The 18,475-nt window shown below is 25.6% G+C and overlaps 2 protein-coding genes and 1 long non-coding RNA gene across 7 annotated transcripts; 1 reads left to right on the top strand and 2 right to left on the bottom strand.

The window, feature by feature from the left end:
* Positions 1–390: 390 nt before the first annotated feature.
* On the bottom strand, positions 391–5,666 carry LOC122715520. 4 transcript variants are annotated; one of them, XR_006346849.1, is made up of 7 exons: positions 5,631–5,666; positions 4,402–4,875; positions 4,151–4,285; positions 3,851–3,985; positions 3,476–3,729; positions 3,264–3,364; positions 391–3,164 (listed from the first exon to the last, which is right to left on the bottom strand). It is a non-coding gene; the product is annotated as an uncharacterized LOC122715520 (long non-coding RNA). The 4 variants fall into 4 exon arrangements; XR_006346851.1 differs by having other exon boundaries at positions 3,936–3,985; XR_006346848.1 differs by having other exon boundaries at positions 3,851–3,935.
* On the top strand, positions 4,739–9,061 carry LOC122715483 (protein artichoke-like). The gene is made up of 2 exons (XM_043937713.1): positions 4,739–4,803; positions 6,979–9,061. The coding sequence occupies exon 2, from the start codon at positions 6,988–6,990 to the stop codon at positions 8,866–8,868; it is 1,881 nt and encodes a 626-aa protein (XP_043793648.1). The 5' UTR covers positions 4,739–4,803; positions 6,979–6,987; the 3' UTR covers positions 8,869–9,061.
* Positions 9,062–16,719: 7,658 nt separating this feature from the next.
* Positions 16,720–18,284, bottom strand: LOC122715509. Of its 2 annotated transcripts, XM_043937767.1 has the most exons (5): positions 18,130–18,284; positions 17,869–18,050; positions 17,569–17,752; positions 17,329–17,462; positions 16,720–17,190 (listed from the first exon to the last, which is right to left on the bottom strand). In XM_043937767.1, exons 3-5 carry the CDS (start codon positions 17,687–17,689, stop codon positions 17,029–17,031), a joined length of 417 nt encoding a protein of 138 aa, XP_043793702.1. In that variant the 5' UTR covers positions 17,690–17,752; positions 17,869–18,050; positions 18,130–18,284; the 3' UTR covers positions 16,720–17,028. The 2 variants fall into 2 exon arrangements, with proteins under 2 accessions (XP_043793702.1, XP_043793693.1); XM_043937758.1 differs by lacking the exon at positions 17,869–18,050.
* Between the last annotated feature and the right edge of the window lie 191 nt (positions 18,285–18,475).

Genomic DNA, 18,475 nt, shown 5'->3' with positions numbered 1-18,475 from the left:
CAAAAATCTAATTTAATCTAATTTAATCAAAAAAAGATCCTTTTTTAATGGTCTTTGAAAAACTAGATTATCGATAATTTTTCTTGAATCATTTTCTTTTTTCTTTTTTTATTATTATTAGGTAAACAAGAAATAATCTTTCATTTATTATAAAGAAAATATCCTTTATAATATCCTTTATATAAAGATTTAATTATTTTTCCTGCAGTCTTTTTGAAATAAGAAAGTTTTATTATTTTTCTTGATTATCTTGAGATATTTTATAACTCGATTAAATCACAGCATGTTTGAATTTTAATTTTTTTATGAAATTGTTTGTGAAAATTTGATGAGTTCTAGTGAAACGTTTGTATATTAGATTATGACTATTTTATGTCTTGCGCCATGTTGTCCTTTTTAGTTTTTTTTATTATTTATTTCTATTTAAAAATAATACATAAAGATGTTTTAATTCTAGAATATACGTAAATTTGCGATGTATTCCCATTAAATCATTCCTAAAAACTTGATAGATCGCGAAATAGTTCATGGAAATTTCAAAGAGTTTTGTTTTTATTCCAAAGAGAATAACGTTAGTCTAAAATTGAAGATATATCGAAATTCAATTATATTTAACATGATACCTTTCGATTTTTTCATTGTTAGCGATGCTAGAGAATCATCTCGTCTTATAATCAAATATGACAATTACAAATATTGCAAACATTTGCAAAAATATTTTTTCATTTTTTTCGAATATTCTTTTCCTATTTCTTCTTATTTCCTTTTCTTCTTTTGCAAATATAATCGATTTTTTACACATACATCATCATCACCTATAAGAGCTAACACGAAGCAAAATGAGCAGCCAATAAGAAATTTTCGTGCATCCATGCCTGTCATGATTAGACATGATTAAAATTATAATTTGGTTTAATGAATGACGGTGATTGCACGCTACGTTAAAGCTCTTAATAACACGTCTGTCGAATTGTTGAATTCGCCGTATACTGCATGCATTTCATCCTTTTTATAAATCATGCAGAAATTTTTAGCCACGGATAATTAACATTAATTTCCAATGTAAATCATAATTCTCGTTAGCCGTTTTGATCGTAGCAATTATATCAATTAGATTCGATTGAAAAGTAATTAATTAATTAATTAATTAACAGAATTTGTGAAACGACTCATCGTAAATTCGTAAATTTTACAAAACAATTTTAGTTAAATCAATATAAATAAATAAATCAAGTTTCAAAGCAGAAATGGACAAAATTTTAATGGTTGAATTAAAAATAAATTTCACTAATTTATCATCAATAATTTATTACTCAAAACATTGAATGAATAATCGTTAAACAGTCGAAGTTATATGAAGAGCGAATTCAACTATAATAGTTACAAATAAATATTATTCAAACATTTTAAATAAAGTTATTATTTATTTGAAATTTTAACTAGTTATTTTTTTCAATGAATTGGTATCCAAACTCTGTTATAGACTGGATATAGACATGGATATAGACACATTGAAAAATATCAACAGAAAATTTTTTCATTTTATAGGTTATGAGCGGTATTCAATATTTTGAATTTTTCGCATTATTCAAAAAAAAAAATAGTTAATAATCAATTCTTTGCAAATTTTAACGCGAAAAAAATTATTCAAACTAATTTAATTAAATTTGAAGAAATTCAAATCGTTCACTTTGATATTAGTGGAAATAAAATAAAATAAAATTTTCTTAGTCGAAACTCGTGCGATTCATTGATTCTACTTGCCGATTGTAAAGTCGATTCTCACGGGTGTCGTAAGAAAAACGGGAAACGATCATTGCAAAATAATTCATGTATCCTTTCAGTATTCGAAGTCTATCGGCGGTATGTATACTCATGCACTGTATCCGATCTCGAAAAGCAGACGTGCAAACTTAATTAACTCAACGCCAACTGAAGGTACAACTTTTTTAGATGTTATGTACATACTATGTACAAGGTGATTCTTTCTTAAAGTGGATTCTAAAGACAATGTTTAGTATTTATGCTTTCATCTTCGCTTAGCTGTACCATTTGAGCCATAACGATTAGTTTAATAATTATAATGTATATACTTTATATATTTTTTCTTTCATTCTTTTCTCAAAGGAAATTTTTGATAGAATCTAAATCTATTTTTATCTCTCAATCAAGTCGAAAAAATTATTCTGATATAGGTTAATGATAATAATGTTTTGAAATGTTATAAACTTTAGAATATACAAAATATTTCTCTCTCTAGAAAGCAATGCTATAATGCTTAAATATCAAGATAATAATTCTTTATGTACAGTGATTTTTTTTCGATGAAATCGATAAAAAAAAATGATTAAAAGCATTATTTTATCATCAATTAATGGCTATTCTTAATAGCTATTCTTAATGGAGACGATTGTATTTGCAGCATTACGAACTGTATACTTTTCTGCTTACTAATTTCGAAATCAATGCCATCACGTAACGATAATTCTTTATATACAATGATTCATTGAAGAAAAAATCAAAATTTCTATTCTCTCATTTGATTGTCAATAACGATTATTGTTAGCGAAGATGATTGTATTTATAACATATACAAACTGTATAAAGAATTCTCTAAATTATATAAAGAATTCTCTAACTCAAAAACAGTATTCCATACTTTTACAACCTTTTACATATATAATGATTTGTCAATAGACAGACCAAAATCATCATCTAATTAACAATGCTATTGACTTTGCTATTCATTAGCAAAGTTGATTTTATTTTGTTACAGTTATTACAATTGTTTTCGAATAGAATTCGAGAAAATCATCTCATACGTAACCGTGAGAGAACTACGAATCTCAAAGCTTTTGCCTACCCTTGTAACAACGTAATAACCGCGATCCGCTGGAATCCAGTGGTTCTCACCTCCGCGACGTGCAAACATTTTTTCCAAGTTCCGGAAGTACATCGACCCCGTTGGATGGGACTTTACCGTCTTCTCCTGCCTGGTCACGAACATTTCAAATTGGTCGTAGAAATACCGTGTGCCGTCCAAGGATTTATCTCTCCTGCAGGAACGAGTATACCTTCGAGGATGCTCGTCGAACCAAGTCAATTCACTTGACAATACAATGGTACGAAACGTAGGGCGAAATTCTATTTGCCATTTGTAAGTTCTAATGATGAAACGAAAATTAGTTTTTATTAAAATATGAATTTTTATAAGTCAATGAAAATTATAGTATTATATAAAAATGATTTGTAAAAAATTTTACCTAAAAAATAAATTTATTTAATATTTTATGCATTTTCAACTTTTTTAGAGAAATTGGAATATTTCTATCTTCTAAATATTCGATTCCAAGTATGATCCATTCTGTTATGATGAGAGATCAGATTTTATCAATTTTCATATTCAAATCGAACGATTTTGTACATAGGGAATACTCGTTTATCGAATCTTTCCACGTAACGATCACAAACGTACCTCGATAAAGAAGCAAAAGAAACTTGCCGCATATGGTATCCTCGTGTGTATACACATCCATTTCTTAGCGAACTTTAAACGCATCTGTATTCCAAACATATTCCACTATACTTGAAATATTTATGATCTTCACTTTACGTTCGAACCATTTTGTTACGAAACTCAAGACCACACAATTTCATTAGCAGTTAACACATCTTTTGTTCGTTGTAAAAACAGTATTTATCACTTTTTATTCGAAATAAAAATAAATGCTAAAAAAAACATATGTACATGTTAGAAATGAATTCTTATCTAAAACAATTTTAATTTTGTTCAGACAAAAGTGTTTAATAACAATAGACTTAATCTAATATATAATTTAATCTAACTTACAATTGTTTATTAGCCACTTGTTTATTAGTCTAAGAATTAGATTTAAGTTAATATATTATAAAAATTGCAATAATTTGAATATTACCTAAAATCAATAAACATTTCAAATTTTATGCTTGATTTTTCAAATTTTGACTGTAACATATAATAATAAATAAATTTATTTAATAGAAAAATCTTTTAAAATAATTCTAGAATTTAGAATATCAAAATGATTTGATTGTTTCAAATAGTGATACAAAATAAAAAATGAACTTGAAGAAAAAAACAAATTACCGAAGTATTATTAATATACTTAACTATATTCTTTCTCTTACTCCTTCATAGAGAATTTTTCTAGCAAATATAATCATGACCCATGAATTGAAACTTAACCTCAATTTTTTAATGGATCAACTTTCATCCAATTGAAACAAAATTTTTCAACGAAAAATTCTGCAAAAAGAAATTCTCATTTTGAATAAATCGCAAACCTTACAAAGGCCGAGTTCCTCGAATAGATTGAATCAATAATAGATTCGATTCGATTCAAGGATGGTCGCGAAGCTTACCCATTCGTACATCTCTTCCTATTCCATGACAGCCGATACGTGACGAGATTTCGCCTCTAATAGCTAACCACAGCCAGTTTTAACAGAAGTTCCATGAACTTGTTGTTTGCAGTTTCTTCTTTTTGTCCTTTTTACCACCACCTCCCACTCAAACCGTTCAATCGTCTTTACATATATCCAGGATACGTGTGCGTACACGAGGATCTATGGAATCTTCGCGAACACACGTGAAATCCACAGGGTATAAAAGCTTGCAAGACCTGTTTTCGCGATTGCTCGTGTTCCAAGGAATCCTGTTGCGGGAGAACCACGTCCTAGGGAGTGGACAGTTCAGGACAGTCCTTTTCGGTCTACAGTTCTAGGTACACCGTTTCAGGAATTCCCATTGCTCGCGTGACTAAGGTAAGGAAACGTATTATTGACAAGATCTTTCCTCCGTGATGTTGTTTGCTATGCTCAGTGGCTAAGTGAAATCTAAAATAGAAAAAAGATTATGGTTAGTAAATGTAAAATAGTTCATTATTTAAAAGATTTGCATAAATCTTATTGACAAAATTTTTTTTCTGTAATGTAATACTCTTTGCTATGTTTAAATAGCTAAGTGCATTTTAAAACAGACAAATAGTATAGAGTTAATAAATGTATAATAATTCATAATTTTCAGGATTTACATAAATGTCTAATCTCAGTAAAGAAACGTATTAACAAGATTTTTTTTCTATAATATAATTGTTGTTATATTTAGTGATTAAATATATTCTAAAATAGGTAAATAGATATATGGTTAATAAATATATAATAGTTCATTTGGATAATCTAAATAAAAAAAAAATCTAAATAACATATTATTGATGAATTGTTTTCTCTGTGATGTAATTGTTTAGTTTTTCAATAATTATTCTAAAATAGATAAATAATATATAATTAATAAAATAGTTTTGAAGATATTAATAATTTACATAATCGAGGTTTAATCGTTGGATTCTTTTCTCTATGATGTAAATATTCTAAAATAAATAAATAATATACGATTAATGAAAGTTATAATTTGAAAGATCTCGATAGTTCACGTGAGTGAATTAAGAAAACATTGGATCTTTTCTCCATGATGTAAAATTGTTTACTGGTTATTTAATGGTTAAGTCTATTTAAAATAGATACAGTTGAGTAATAAATTGTACATGATAGTTTGATAAAAGATTGGAGATAACAGAATATGTAATAATTACTTCCTTTTATTTTCGATTAAAGTTCCTCAATGGAATAATAGAGATGTCTTTTTTCTCCATTCATCTGGAAATAAGAATTTTAACAATAATAAAAAAATATTTATCATTTTAATATTTGGAATATCTTTTAGCAAAATTTAATATTATTCACAATGTCAAATTGAAAATTTTGCCAAATAAACTATATAATATCATTCAAACTTTATTTTAATATATTTTTCGAACATCGAACATTTTTAAGACAATTATTCAAATATTAATTATGCAGTTATCTAAAAAAACTGATTATAATATTCATTTATAATATAATAATTACTGTCAAAGAATTTTATCAATAATATTTAATTCTAATTTTTAATTTTAAATTTCCATCATCTTTCGATAAATTAAATTTAGAAAAATTAATATTCAGAATTAGATATTAATTTAAATAAAACATAATTAGAATTATAATTAGAAAGAAACTCTATCGTAAATAAATTTTATAATTCTAATTATAAATCCTTCAACACTTATTTTTCAACAGCAATTACTTTCCAGCGTTTAGCATCCCATCTTACCACCAATCCTATTCGCGCCATTAAAAAGAACAGTCATCGAAAACAAATAAACAGGGCTTCGTAACATTCGATTTTAAGAAGTAGTAGAACCGGTTATACTATGCATGCAGTGATGTAAGTTTCCTTCGGAAGAAAGGATAAAGGGTTATGGCAGTTTCAATAATCTCATTATACCGGATCATCTATTATACCAGATCCATAAATTCATCTAAAAAAAATTATTATTTTTCAAATTTCGGAACGTATTAAGCGTTCGTTTTCTTCTTTTCAATAAAGCCTCATATCGGTGAAATTATTCAGCATATATTCACTGTTCGACGATTTTGCATATTTGTGCACGTAAATGTCTGAAATAAATTTTCATATTTTTAAAATAAAAGAAATATTTGTAATGTAATGAAATATCGATTTTATGACTATTTTATTCTTCATCATTTTTATTGATTATTATATTAGTACTTAATTTTTTATCTGTAATTTTGTTTTACATTTCTTTGCTGTAAAATTTATACATTATTTATTCATTTCTATTATTCATCATTTACTCTCCTCTTTTATTGATTATCATCTCCTCTTTTATTGATTATCAAATCATTATATAATGATTAATCTAGGAAAAGAAGAATTTTTTGAATTATATACATACGTACATGTTTTGTTTTCATTCTTAGAAAAATTATAATTATAGAATACGTTACCAAAATTTAACCATCTATTTTTAAAGCACATCTATATACCAAAATAATAAAATAAAGCCGTAGAAACCATAAAAGTTACTTTTTCTCCAGGTATTTACGATGTTATTTACCATACTATTCCTTCCTTTGGTGGTTGCCGCGCCAACTAGTAAGAGTTACATCCTGGATATCGAGAATGGAACCCTAAGGAACGTCCTATTTCACAGCACACCCCTCGAGGAACTCGATTTATCTGGCTTAGGGATTCGTCACCTGGAAAAGAACGCCTTAGACAATGTATCCACGTTAAAATGGTTGAGCCTCGCCAACAATTCTCTCGAATCCCTTCCAGAGTTCATGTTTTCCAATCTCTCGAATCTGGAGTACCTCTCCTTAGCGGAGAACAATTTGAAGAACCTGGAATACCTCTTCGTCCGCTTGGAGAAGCTTCGAGTGTTAAACATCTCTTGCAATCCCGTGCTTCATCTTCGCAGAGGACATTTGTTCGGTCTCACGAAATCGACCACCATATTGACCGAGGGAAATAATCTTTGGAGTATAAGTACCGGTACGTTCACGAATTCGTTTCTGAAAGACGACGAGGAATTGAAGAATTTAGAGAAGATGAAAGCCGAGCTTACCATGATCCAGACGACAGAGAGTACGGAGACGGAGATAGAATTAGCATCAGAACGCAATGCGTTGAATGGTAATATGCCGACCACAAAGAACGAGATATTGAAAGATCAGAAGCTGAAATTGTGCATGCCGAATAACATAGTCCTTTCTATAGAACCGCTCGAAAACAATTCGGTGGCGAATGGATGCTTGGAGATACCTGTGAACAAAGAGAAAAGATCGGTCAGTTTGCAAGGATTAGGAATCAAAGGATTCCACGAAAAATGGTATCAATTACAATATCTTCCGATAATTTCCTTAGATCTGTCCAACAACGAGATCACGGAGATCACGAAAGAATTGCTTAACGATCTTCCCGAAGATTTGATTTATGTGAACTTGAGAGGAAATAGAATCAGATGCATATGGAGCCAGGTGATCGAAAATAGACATTTAAAAATCTTGAATCTTAGCAATAATTTTCTGGAAAAGATCGAAGATGGTGCATTGGCGAAGACGAACCTAACCTCTCTGACGTTCTTCGAAAATCAATTAGAAAGTCTCTCGTTCGTTTCCAGTTTGCCCAGTACTTTACAAGTTCTCATATTGGCAAAGAATCGATTTTCCTCCATCCCTGATAGAACATTCGTGAATCTGCCTAATCTGATTTATCTGAATTTGGTTAACAATCAGATCGAAAGACTTCAGAATGATATTTTTAAAGGATTAGATTCGCTTCAGATTTTGATTATCACTAAAAACAGATTGGTGGAGATCGAACGTGATGCATTCAACGGTCTGAAGCAATTAACTACTTTGAATTTTTATCAAAATTCTTTGAGAGAACTTCAAAAAGGAACTTTCTCGGGACTGGAAAATTTGAAAGATTTAAATTTAAGCTCGAATAAGTTACAAAAGATCACCGCCGATATGTTTGCAGACTTACCACAAAATTTGGGATATCTTCACATCGATTTCAATGAGATAAACAGTTTGGAAAAGGGAAGCTTCGTCAATGTTCCCAGATTCACGTTGTCTTTAACTGGAAATAAAATCTCAACCATCCCAAGTGGAACTTTCGATCTACCTACACTTAGAGATCTTTATTTAAATAATAATACTTTGACGATGATCGACGGTGACAGCTATGAAGGATTGCCTCAGTTGAAACATCTTCTGTTGATAGAAAATCAGATTAATGAAATACCGAAGGGTTCTTGCAAGAATTTAGCCAGCTTGAGTATATTGAACATCTCGAGAAATCCGATTCAGAAACTGCAAAATGGAGCCCTCTACGGATTGAGTTTGGCAAGAGGAAATTCCATATATATTTATGAAAATCAGCTGAAAGAGATTCAAGGTGCATTATTCGAGGATATCTAATGGAATGACTCATTAATGATTTGATTAATGACTTGTATATTCATTTATTTTAATTCTTATGATTTATGTAAGAATCATAATTCGATATGGAAATATTGAGGTTAAGATATTCTTTCATACAAAAGGATCTCTTTTTGTGGTTTTGCTTTAAATACATATGTAAGTAGATGTTTCTGATAGTTGATAGTTTCATTTTTTGCTGAGTTTCTAGTATCTATATTATAAATATTTATAATTATGCATTGCTTTATACGTCTGTAATCTTCGTTGATCATCACTGTACGATATGAATTATTTTTCGAAATATAAGAACTTTTTCTTTAAAATAAAAAATATAAAAATTTTTAAAGATTATTAATCGATATAATTTTATAATTATACTTAATCTAAGTATCTTCAAAATCTTTTTTAATATAAATTTTTTTACAATTGTTGAATGGTAGCAAAGCAATTTTTGTCAAAATATAAAAAGTATATTGCATATCTCATCTAATCCATGAAAAAATGAAAAGACAAATAATTAAAAAGAAATAACAATTTAATACTATATTAATTTCGATGAAACCAATCAAAAAACAATATAACCTAATTCACTGATACATAAACAACAGATTTCATTTCTATTGTGTAATACCTTAACGACATGATTTGTGATTAGATTTACAAACAATAGCTATACATCGAAATGATGGCAATCTTGTATAATAATACATAAATCTTCAAATATAATCACATAAATTTAATCTTAATTGCGCGTAAACTACTATAAAGAAAAGAAGCAATCTCATTGCAACGCCATCTTCGTTTAACGATTAAAGGCTTTCAAATTCGGTATACGTATTCAGCCGTGAAAGGCGACCATTCGATGGTCATCACTGGTAATTTTCATAAACTGGTTACTCGGTGTATTCGCTTTCTCCCAAGAATACGTTTAAGTGCGCTACATGGATAGACGTATTAAATGTAAATGCACTATAAAATATTGTGGTTTACGACCAGTTAACCTTGACTTCTATGAGAACTTAGAATCACAAAGTGGTGACCGGATTTTGAGGAAAATCGACACACTTCTCGCAATCGTTTTCAATGTTTTGCTAAACGATTCGTGGGAACAGGAGCACAACATAGTTTATTATTTGAATTTGATTAGAGGTGGGTTTAATATTGATTTTTATGTTGTTAAAAATCGAATTCAAAACTTTGTAAGATTTCAAAACCTAGGAAATGATTTTATTTTGTAAGAAAACAAAATTATTAATATCTATATTATTTATTATTAATTATATTATCTACTATTTTGTAAAAAATTTTGTAAGAAAACAAATATTGTATCTTGAAAACTGAGTTTTAAAAGACTGAAGACATTTTTGCATAAATCTTTATTACATGTGAATCGAATATTTGGAAATGGATATTTTGAAAATGACTATTCATCAATTTTATTTTTTTTTTTTTATGTGATTTTTTTTTTTTTTATGTGATTTTTCGGATAATAAGTACAAAGTTTTAAAGTTTCCTAATAAGAAATGGATCTCTTTTTTTTAGGTTAGATTTCAAAATTCAAGAAATCTATCTCTAGATTTAACTTTGCAATGATATATTGAAGTTTTTATTATTGAAGTTTTTATTCATTTTCATTATTGTATTGTAAAATTATTGCAAATATAAAATTTATATAATTTTTCTCGTACATTTAATCATCTAATTTAAAAATACATCGTTGAAAATATACAACAATGAATTTTTTTAGAATTTATTATATTATATAAACATGCAAAATCTGAAAGAATCTAATATACCATTTAAAAATTATTTGCATAATATAAATATGTAAAATATATGATAAATCTGAAAAGCTTTTATATGCCATTTGATGGATTGAAGAAATACGCAGAATCAATGCGGTGATTACAGAAATTGCAAAAATACAATAATATCATTATATTATTCTCATTATTATTATAATTATCAATGAATCAACAACAATATTCAGAAAAATTTCAATTTTGAAAAAACTTGATCACAAAACTTTTATGCAAAAGATAATATAATAAAAATTAATTCGAAATAATAACTTTCGAAATAATAACATGTTTCCTGCAATTAAAAAATTATATTTTTGAACAAAAGAAAAATTATCGTTAAACCTCTTAATTAAGATCAAGATGTATTATTGTATTATTTGAATTATTATTACGATTTTTGATGGATCAACAACAATGCCGCAGAAGTTTCGCTTGAAAAAGTTGTCATAAAGCTTCTTCGCGAAAGAATGGATTTTGACAATATCATAATCATCATAATAAGCCAGAGTTATTACCAAGATAGATCTCTCCTGTCATTTCAATTGTTACAAAAGACAAAAATAATATATATATAGTTGCTATGGAAATCTCTATTTGAATATATTTACTTTGAATCTTATGCTTTATATTTAGTAATTGTTATCTAGTTATCTTTTATTTTCAAATATTCGAGACAATTCTAATAGTAAAAATCTCTATAATTATATTAGTAATCATATGATTATTCTATATTTGGTATTTACTCTTCTCAATCAATCAATTCAATTATCTATGATCAAAAATAAACCTTTTAAATTTTTTGTAAAAGAAAAAGATCTATTCTATAATTGATATTTTGAAAAGTCATAAAGTATGATCAAGTATGAAGATTTTATTTTAGTTAGAGAAAAGAGGAATAGTAGATTACTGATTATAATTATCATATATGAATATATGTTATACATTTAGAAATATTATTTTATAACTCAAAGTATTTCGATTTCTATAAATCAAAATTACATTATATATATATATATATATATATATATATATATACCGGTTCATATTTTTCTCATCACCATTTTTTTGATTTAGTAAAAAGAACTGATTCGGTCTTACATACTAACTGGCATTCGTTCCGTGACGAAGGTCCCGAGCAATTTCGTGGCACTGACATTGCACACCCGTATATTTTCCGCTTCCGGTTTAGTCAACGGTAATTTCAGGGTTATCGAACGTGTGTCTACCAGGACTACCATTTGATATCTCTCTGATATACATAAGTATATTATAGCATTTCATATGTATACAGAAATCAAAGAGAATCTTCGACTAGTGATGGGATTGAGTAAGTTTGAACATTGATTCAAATCTTCTATCTATAAGTTATAAGTATTGAATAGAATATATTGAAAGACCTTTAGATTTGAATATAAAATAAAATTATATTATAAATCAAATATTATTTTTAGTTACAAGTGCAAAAATAAAAATAAAATTATAAAAATATAAAAATTTTTTTATATGATGATTTATTATATTATAGGATTATCTATTTGTTAAATAAATGGATTTGATTCATATTTATAAGTACATATTGAATTTGATATCATCACTATTTTCGATCAAATAATAAAATTTGTCAAATATCTTTTATAAATTTATTATAATAAATATATATTTTAAATATCACATTTTTTCATGTTAATTTGACATTTAATTAAATTTATATTTCACTTAATGTTACAAATGTTATATATATTCTTTATTAAAAATTTTGGAGAAAAAAATATAAATTCAAAAAAAATATTGAAATACTATAAAAAAATATATTTAAAATATACGATATATTTTTTTGTTAGTTACAAATTTATTATTATTATTATTTAATTCATAATTTCACAATCAACTAATTTGAAATTATTATTATAAATTTATATATAATACTTTCAATTAAAACAAAAATTTTCACTGTAATCAATATATATATATATATATATATCAATTTAGAGCATATTCACATATATGGATAAAATTGGAAGAAATTAAGCGGAAGTAAAATATTGAAAATTAAGTAGGGCACCGAACTCATGACTAAAGCACAGAAAAAAAAAAAAGAAAGGATGCCATCGAATCTCGAACGAACATTGGCCGGAGAAAATGTATAACTTCGCGGGAGAAAGGTCCAAAAGCCGGGTTCGTTGGCCTTCCTCTTCTTCCGAACATGAGTATGTAATATCCATAAACCATCTCTTAGTGTGTAATATTCAAGATTTAATGCGAATGAAAGAAAAAAAAAATATATTTCATGAAGATAGATATTGATCGTAAATGCTGTCAAATGTCAATTCAATTAAGAATCTTTGAAATATTTAAAATGTTTCGCACCAAATTGAATACCAAATTTCAATTATTCATGTATACATAGTTAGTACATATTACATAGTTTCATAGAAAATTTTATGAAATATCTATTTTACGAGTTTGTTTTTCCACTATTTATACATAGAACGATAAACAATTCTATTTTAATGAATAAACAATTCACATAATTTCATCTTCTCGCGTGGATGAGGTAAAAGTTCTTCCGTTGTTTCATGAATAAAAAATATTCTACCATTCCGGAGAGACACAATGTGAAATTTGCATGATGGAAAAAGCGATTAGAAATAGATTGAATTTAAAACAGAATATACAATAAAAGTTAAAAATATGAAATAATTAAAAAATGTAATGATAAATTGTAACTTTATCTGTAAGTAATCAAATTATCTTTTAAAAGCTAATTAACCTCACTTTTGTCAATTTTCAATTGACAACTTTTCAATTGATGATAGATATTAATATTAAATTAATATTATATTATTATACCTTACCTTAATATTTAATTTTTGAAAAAATAAATGAATTATATAAATAATTTCATCTATCGAAAAGAGCTAATAAAAATAATTTCTTTTTTATTCGTGTAATTAATTAGTTTAATTTAAGAAATTATATGTTAAATATCAGTGTTTAATTTCTAATTCCAAAATAATGTTATTTAATATATTAATTTTAATGAATAAAAGTATTATTGTGCAATTAAAAATAAAAATAAAATTTAATCCATAAAAAAGTGCAACCTGTTTATTTGTTTCAAATATAACATATAACATGAGCTTTCAACTTATGTATTGTGAACTTCAAGGAAATTGCAGATTATTTGTCTACTATCGTATCGTAAAGAGGTCGTATCTCAAGAAAAATTAAGAAACACTATACTGCATAATAATAGAACATTGACAGGATGGTGATAATCAGAACGATTCAAAATGTGGTGTACAATTTTTTTATAGAATCGCATATGAAAAGTTGTCGTCCTTTAAATGTAACGCGAAACTGCTTGCAAAACTCTTGTCCGGTATTTCTGTACCAGCAAAACTGGACTTTAGCTTAAATTACACCAGACATCATGTTGTATGATTTCCGAGATCGTAATGCATGTTGAACATCTGATGAAATATACTTCCTACATTTATAGGATTATAAAATTTTGTATATGTTTCATTTGGAATATATATATATATATATATGATTTTTTTATTTAAATCATTTTTCTATTAAATAAAATTATATTATACATATATATTGTATATATACATGTTTATATATTTTTCAATAACCATATTATAAAATTCATTTTTGTAAAATTTTTTAATTTTGGCTTATTTTAAAAAATTTTCAGAAATTTTACAACAATCAAATTAATTTTTGTAAGCTTAAAAAAAATGTAAAGACAGCTCTTCATGTTTCAGCATGACACTAACATGAAATTTTGCAATCACTTCCGCATTCTCTGATCGTGTACCGTGGTATAGGATTACGACGAAAGAAAAATGTAAATTTTATGGTAATTAATTAGAAACAATAAAAACAGAGATATGATCGATCACATCATTAGCTGTAGTTATATTTTAGCACACTGTAAAGATTAATAATATGCAATACATTTTCATGCATGTTCATACATTACATACGTTATACGTTTATAAAGTTTTAGATATTAATATATCTATTTATTATGAAAATTAGATTAAAATAATATATAGGTAAGATAAATGAAACATGAAAAGCTATTTTCTCGAAACTATTTCATGTTATATCAATATTTTCTTTTTAAAATAAATCATTCGCAGACTCATTTAAAGTATTATTATTTTTCTAAAAATTCCTAGAAAAAAAACTATAATTGTAATTGAAAAACTATAACTGTAATTTTTCTACTTTGCAGAATAAAAATTTATATAAATGTTTTTGTATTTAAAAAAATTAATATATCTTTCTGTTTGAAAAAATAAAATATTAAATTTTTTGAATATCAAAGAATATTAAAAATTTGTTATATAATTAATAAATAATTAACTCGTATAAATTGTAGTATAATTGTACTCGTATAATTTAAAAAAATAAATTAAATTAATAAATAATAATTTAATAAAAGAAAAATATGTCAATATTTTCATTTATTTAAAAATAAATGAAATTATTTATAAAGTTAATTTATAAAATCAATTTTAAATGTGATTAATATAAATTATCATTAAATTTGTTGAATTATAGTAAATATTTATATCAAGCAAATATACAATCTAATAATTAATAATTATTAATAATTAATAATAAAAATAAAAAGAAATAAATATAATATTGTTATTCAATAACCGCAAGTTATTATGAATAATTTTCTCTTATTAGAAATTTTTATTGTGATCAATTTTAAATTCGAACTTTCATAGACGGTATTGCGTTTCTTCAAAAGAAACTTTTTCTGTCATCCTACACGCGAGTGAACCTACATAATGTCCCACGCTAGAATTACTTTCGAACTCGTGTTTGAAAGTGAAATCGAATCATGTTGAATCGAATTTCGAAGAGTTTCTATAGAGTCGACAACCATAACGGAATCAATTTGTATTTCCCATTATTTGCATACATTGCACTCATTTGAAAATACAATATTACGTATTTAATCATAAGTATAAATTTTATATTAAAATATTTAATTGAAAAAAATTAATACTGCAAGAATAAAAGAAAAAAAATTAAAGTTTATTTTTCTAATAAAAATAAAATTATTTTTACTATGAAATGAAAAAAAAATTATTAAAAAAAAAAAATTAAAATAAGATCTTAATAAATCATTCATGAAGAGATTAAAAAAAATTTCATCATATATTAAATAGTTATAAATATTTATAATTAATAATTACAATATAAAAATTATAAATACAAAAATTATTATAAATTTCAATGTAATTTAATTCGAAATAGTTTAAAAAAAAATTGATTTTTGTTCAGAGACATACATATAAAATGAGATACAATATAGTATAACAAATTATTTTTTGCAAAACTGTAATATTAAAAGTATATATAAACATGTACATGTATGATTAATTTATAATTAATCATACATATAAAATGAGATACAATATAGTATAACAAATTATTTTCTGCAAAACTGTAATAAAAGTATATATAAACATGTAAATGTATGATTAATTTATAATTAATGATTTTTGTATTTAGTTTTATTTTTATGCTTATTCTTTTATTACATATGCATTAAATAAAATATACCATTTAAAACTATACACAATAGTTAAGTTCATTCTTGTAATATATATTTAAATATTATATTCAAATTTATTACATTCAAAATATATTTTTATATACAATTATAAATTACTTTTGTAATTATTTAAAGTTCAATTTAGAATATTTTAAAATAATATACAATAAAAATGATGCAATGATGAAATTTCATAATTGTTAATTTAATCACATTTCATTATTGAATATTAACACATTGTATATATTTTAACAAAATTATTTATATAATTTATATTAAAATTAATTCCATTTTTAATCTTTTATCTGAAATAGTAATGAAGTAATCAAGTAAATAATTTTTTTCAAAATATATTTAATATATAACACTTAACTGAAAAAATATTACGTACCATGTATTTTCTCTCTCTTTTTTCATAAAGTTTTATTTTTATAATAAAATAAGATTTATAATATCATTAAATAAATATAGTAAATTATAAATCATCCTTACATCAAAATAAAATAGAAATATAGATCATAATGGCTACAAATTGAGAAGCCATTTGGAATGATTTTTCTTTATATATATATATATATATACACACACACATATATATATATGTAAAAAAATAACAATCAATGTTCTAATGTTACTACCACAATATTTTTTGAAATATATTTTGTGATTTTGGCTGATAGATGGAAAACTGAATTAGATGTTGGTAGCAAATTAGCACAAAGTGCTATTCTACAAACACATCAACTACACTCAAGTAAATATTCACGGAGGTTGTGAATTATATCTGTTATTATCATTTGGCAATATTAAATTAGATGCTGGTTCATCTTCAAATATGCCTTCATCTACTTCATCATCAGAAATGGTAAGTTCATCGAGATATTTATAACTATTACTTAGTTGACTGGATGGTACCACTTGTTCCTAAAAAAGAACATGCAAGAATAATTCAAGTGAATATAATACTAATAATGAATATATATTACATAAATAGAAATAAAAGTGTACATTATTAAACTTAAATTAAAAATAGATAATTATTATCATATTTATTAATCATACCTCAGATTCTGTATTTATATCTTGAAATGAAGTATCAACTTCATAATCAAATAAATCTTCTTCTGGTTCTTCTAATGGATGAACTAGTAATTGTGCAGAACCTTCGTTTAAATTCATAGTTACTTCTGGTTCTCCTAAAAATTTACATAAATATATGTTAATTATTAATTATTTATTGGAAATATATTTATTGGAAATATAAATATAATATAATTTATATTTCTTTGTATCTTTACTTACGAAGTGGATCTTCTAAACGATTATCCAAATCAAGATATGCTGTTAACCTGTTGCTATTATTATTATTGTCGTATCTACAGTGGATCAGATCATTATTATTCTGATTTTGTAATTCATCCATGTCTTCTGTTATTTCAGTTGATAGTACATTCAGATTGGATCGTCTACGAAATATCTATATATACTAAAAAAAAATTAATATGGTTAATATAATCTGCAAAAATTGTGTTATAGTATTGAATGTTGGGTGAAAAATCATGATCATGTAAGAAGCATTTAAACACGAATTAGAAAATTTACTTTGAATTGTTATAACTAGTTGTTGCAAGACAGCAACAAATATTTCGTGATGATGAGGATCTTGTAGATCCTTTTTCTTCTTCAAAATTCATCATTTTGAGCAGATGAGTCCGATTAGATTGACGATATCAGAATTCTTCGTCCTTCTGTTAAAACTCGTTAATCTATCACACAGTTTGTTTCTAAATAGAATTATGAAATCTAAAAATGTGCTACGTCATGACGATTATCGACATAATGTATTCTCTAAAATATGCTCACCTTCAATGATGATGATTTATCCTTCTTTTAAATAACGTAAAACGATATAAAATTTACTCAAAAACTTTTATCACCATTACAAACAATAACCATAATGCAATAACGTTAAGACACTAAACAACCGCTCAGACGTCGCGAGTTGATAGGTTATACGCATGCTCCATTCACATGTAATTATAAGCAGCTGAATAACGTCATATTCAATAAGTTATAAAATTATTCAACCTACTATTGTCCTCAATTTCTTATTATTTGTAATTTAAATTTAAATGTATTTAAAAACAATAATAATAGTATTATTTTAATAATTTATTTATTCAGGTTGGAAATATGTAAATAGGTAAGA

The sequence above is a fragment of the Apis laboriosa genome, unplaced genomic scaffold (genome assembly GCF_014066325.1).
Source record: "Apis laboriosa isolate Shangri-la unplaced genomic scaffold, ASM1406632v1 scaffold112_cov148, whole genome shotgun sequence".
In the NCBI taxonomy this organism is placed as follows: domain Eukaryota; kingdom Metazoa; phylum Arthropoda; class Insecta; order Hymenoptera; family Apidae; genus Apis; species Apis laboriosa.
The sequence above is the reverse complement of the archived record's forward strand: the minus strand, read 5'-3'. Positions and strand labels throughout refer to the sequence as shown.